This window comes from Nanorana parkeri, unplaced genomic scaffold (assembly GCF_000935625.1).
Source record: "Nanorana parkeri isolate BGI_ZX_2015 unplaced genomic scaffold, ASM93562v1 scaffold3708, whole genome shotgun sequence".
NCBI classification, from domain to species: domain Eukaryota; kingdom Metazoa; phylum Chordata; class Amphibia; order Anura; family Dicroglossidae; genus Nanorana; species Nanorana parkeri.
The window spans coordinates 26,378-29,400 of NW_017309976.1; the positions used below are offsets into that span (position 1 = coordinate 26,378).

At 52.9% G+C, this 3,023-nt stretch overlaps 1 protein-coding gene across 1 annotated transcript in view; it reads right to left on the bottom strand.

Moving 5' to 3' along the window:
• Positions 1 to 3,023, bottom strand: part of LOC108803417 (matrix metalloproteinase-25-like) — a gene marked incomplete at its 5' end in the record, with an annotated part of 11,477 nt that overhangs the window by 2,605 nt on the left and 5,849 nt on the right. Inside the window, 2 exons of the mRNA XM_018575260.1 lie at positions 1,179 to 1,263; positions 1,347 to 1,523. Of these exons, the coding sequence (XP_018430762.1) occupies positions 1,179 to 1,263; positions 1,347 to 1,523 (262 nt within the window). The remainder of the gene's footprint in view (positions 1 to 1,178; positions 1,264 to 1,346; positions 1,524 to 3,023) is intronic.

Genomic DNA, 3,023 nt, shown 5'->3' on the forward strand with positions numbered 1-3,023 from the left:
CAACACAATCCCCCCTCCCCCACCCCACCGCCATAAATGATGAGTAAAAGAAGCCGGCACCCCGGAAGTATGGAGGCCATCATTGCTGACCTCCTCCTGAAGGCCATACCTCAATGGTCATGCTGATCACTGTGTCTGTCCTGATCTGCACGCTTCTCCCAGGCCCGAGCAAGAGACCTCCAGGGAACTGAAACTTTTACATGGAGGTCTGTATTGTCGGCGCCCCGTACAGGTTTCCCATCACACCAGGTAGGGCCCCAGTACTCGCTGTCATGCTGTGGATCGGCTCCTGGTTGGTGAAATCCACATAGAAGTGCCTGGCGCTTATTCCTCGGTACCAGCTGGTACAGAGGAGCCTGCGCCAGCTGTGGGCGGAGTGAATCTGAGGTGGTCACTCATCATTGGTCCTTTAGAAGCGGAGATGGGTGTGACTGGTTGGGTTAATATTTCGTTATTGAGAACACGGCCTGAGTAGAAGAGCCAGTTCCCTGCCAGCATGCACGTGGAAGCAGTGGTCTCTCTGCACAAGTCTAACACAACCCCGCTGGGTCCGAGCTATAGATGTGCAATGATTGAAGCTGATGGTCCCTGCTGATTGGAGAACTCTAGTGCTGACCCAGAGGGGGGAGGGGGGGTCTGAACACAACCATGACACATAAACCCAATCTAGACCTCGGAATACAATACAATACTGGTAACCATAGCGCCCCTATAGTAGGGTCCATGGGCTCCCCCAGGCAGGGTCTGCACTAAGAACGCCCTTTATTGCCTCAGAACCCACCAATCACAGACTGGACGAGCGTACATCTGACACTTCCACACACGGGGCCAGTGCTGAGGAACCATAAGAAGACTTTGTCCTCCGCTGGTCCCCGATGCGGGAATCGTTATCTCTCCTCCCTGACCGAGCAGAGTTTCATATCTATTTCCCTTTCCCCTATACCAGGGCTAGGCAACCTTGGCTCTCCAGCAGCACTGAAAATACAAATCCCATAAGGCATTGCAAGCCCCAGGCATGTCTCCCAGAGGAAGAAGCATGATGGGATTTGTAGTTTCAGCACAGCTGGAGAGCCAAGGTTGCCTACCCCTGCCCTATACAATATATCATCGGGAGTTGTGTTTTGGGTTTGGAAGATGGCCAGTTGTCTCCCTCGTAGTAATGAACACAAGACTCTTACTGATAGGTGGGCCCTCGGGGGGGGATGTGGTGTTGGGTGGGCCTTGGAGGTGGTGGCGGTCGTCCGGGGGCGGAGTCTCTTTTACCTGGTGGAGGATACAGAAGAGAAGACATTTATGTTGGTGTCACACTGGCGGTATCTGAGGGGTGGAGTCATTGGCGTACCTACCATACAGGGCCTGGATCCCCTCGATGTCATCATACGGGAGCCTGTACTGGTTGTGGTGGCCCAGCGTCCCCTGGTAGTACGGCTTCATAATAGACTGCTCTGATGACGAATGAGAGAGCCCCAGGGCATGTCCAAACTCATGGACGGCCACCGCAAAGACGTCTGTCCCCTGGTCCACTGTGAGAAGATGAACATCATTATGTCTGAATCTATAGGATACTGAAGAGTCCATACATCGGGTGGTGGGAGGTGTCAGGTCCGATACTACTCATCCCATCTGTCCGAAGATGTACAAGGGGATGGTTCTCTATGTAGTGGATGGTCACTATGGACCTGATCTATGGACTTGATCTATGGACCTGCACTATAGGAGGTCACTCCTGACACATCTAATACTACTTAGACAGCATGTGTGAGGTCAGGTCCTGATGGTGGATGAGAGGACCTGACTCACAATTGGCATTCAGTAGGGATGAGGTCGGGGCTCTGTGCAGGACACTTGAGTTCCTCCACCAAACTGGTCACACCGTGTCTTTATAGAGCTCGCTCAAGTGAATAATACTTGAGGAAAACCTATGTTCCATAAGGTGTTCCTGTGTTTCGGAGGGTTGAGGTCAGGGCTCTGGTGTGGTGGAACTTGAGTGGTCTTCACAAGCTGGTCACACCGTGTCTGTATGGAGCTGGCTTTGTACACGGGGGACAGTCATGGGGGGAACAGAAAAGGGTCTTCACCAAACTGTGACCACAAGGCTGGAAGAGCCCAATTGTCTACGATGTCTTTGTATGATGGAGTATGAACGGGACCTTCACTGGAGACCCCTGAACCCCATCATTGGAGACCCCTGAAGCCCATCATTGGAGACACCTGAACCCCATCATTGGAGACACCTGAACCCCATCACTGGAGACACCTGAACCCCATCACTGGAGACACCTGAACCCCATCACTGGAGACACCTGAACCCCATCATTGGAGACACCTGAACCCCATCACTGGAGGGGGGTTCACATACTTTTGGCCAGGAGATAGGTGTGGTCCCCTCCTATGGCCTAAGCTAAGCACAGTAGAAGATGGAAATCCTCAGTTCTGTCACCTGATACCTCGTATTGATCCAAGACTTCCTGCTGTATAATGACCATCGTGATTGACACCTCCCCATCCCCCCAGACTTGCCTCACAATGTTCTCGTTCCTCTGAGGAAGGAAAGTGATCAAACTCTTTCCTTCCTTCTCACTGATGTAGAAACTTCTCCTCTGACAGCTGAGAATCTGATGTCCACAACCGAGAAATAAGAGAAAGCGTGAGAAGGAAAACCACATCTAGGAAGTGACGAGCCGGCCGCAAGCCGTGACACATGGGGAGGTGGGGATTGGGACATTCCTGATGTAAAGATCTGATAACACATGGAGCCCCAACGCCGCACCCCCCTGCGTCCTGCGCCCCCCAACTCTGAACTGTCTGAGCTCCCAGCTATGAGGCCTGTATATACCTCACCTGGAGGTGGCGTCATACTCCTCACAGGTACAGAAATACAGCAGAAGGCCAACATCTTAGTGAGGCTTCATATGTCCCCGAAAACCCAAGGCTGCCGATAGGGGGGTGCAGGCGGTGCTCCTATACTGGGCTCTGACCCCATTGGATCAGCAGGGGGCTCCTTCCATTAGTGCCCCCCCCCC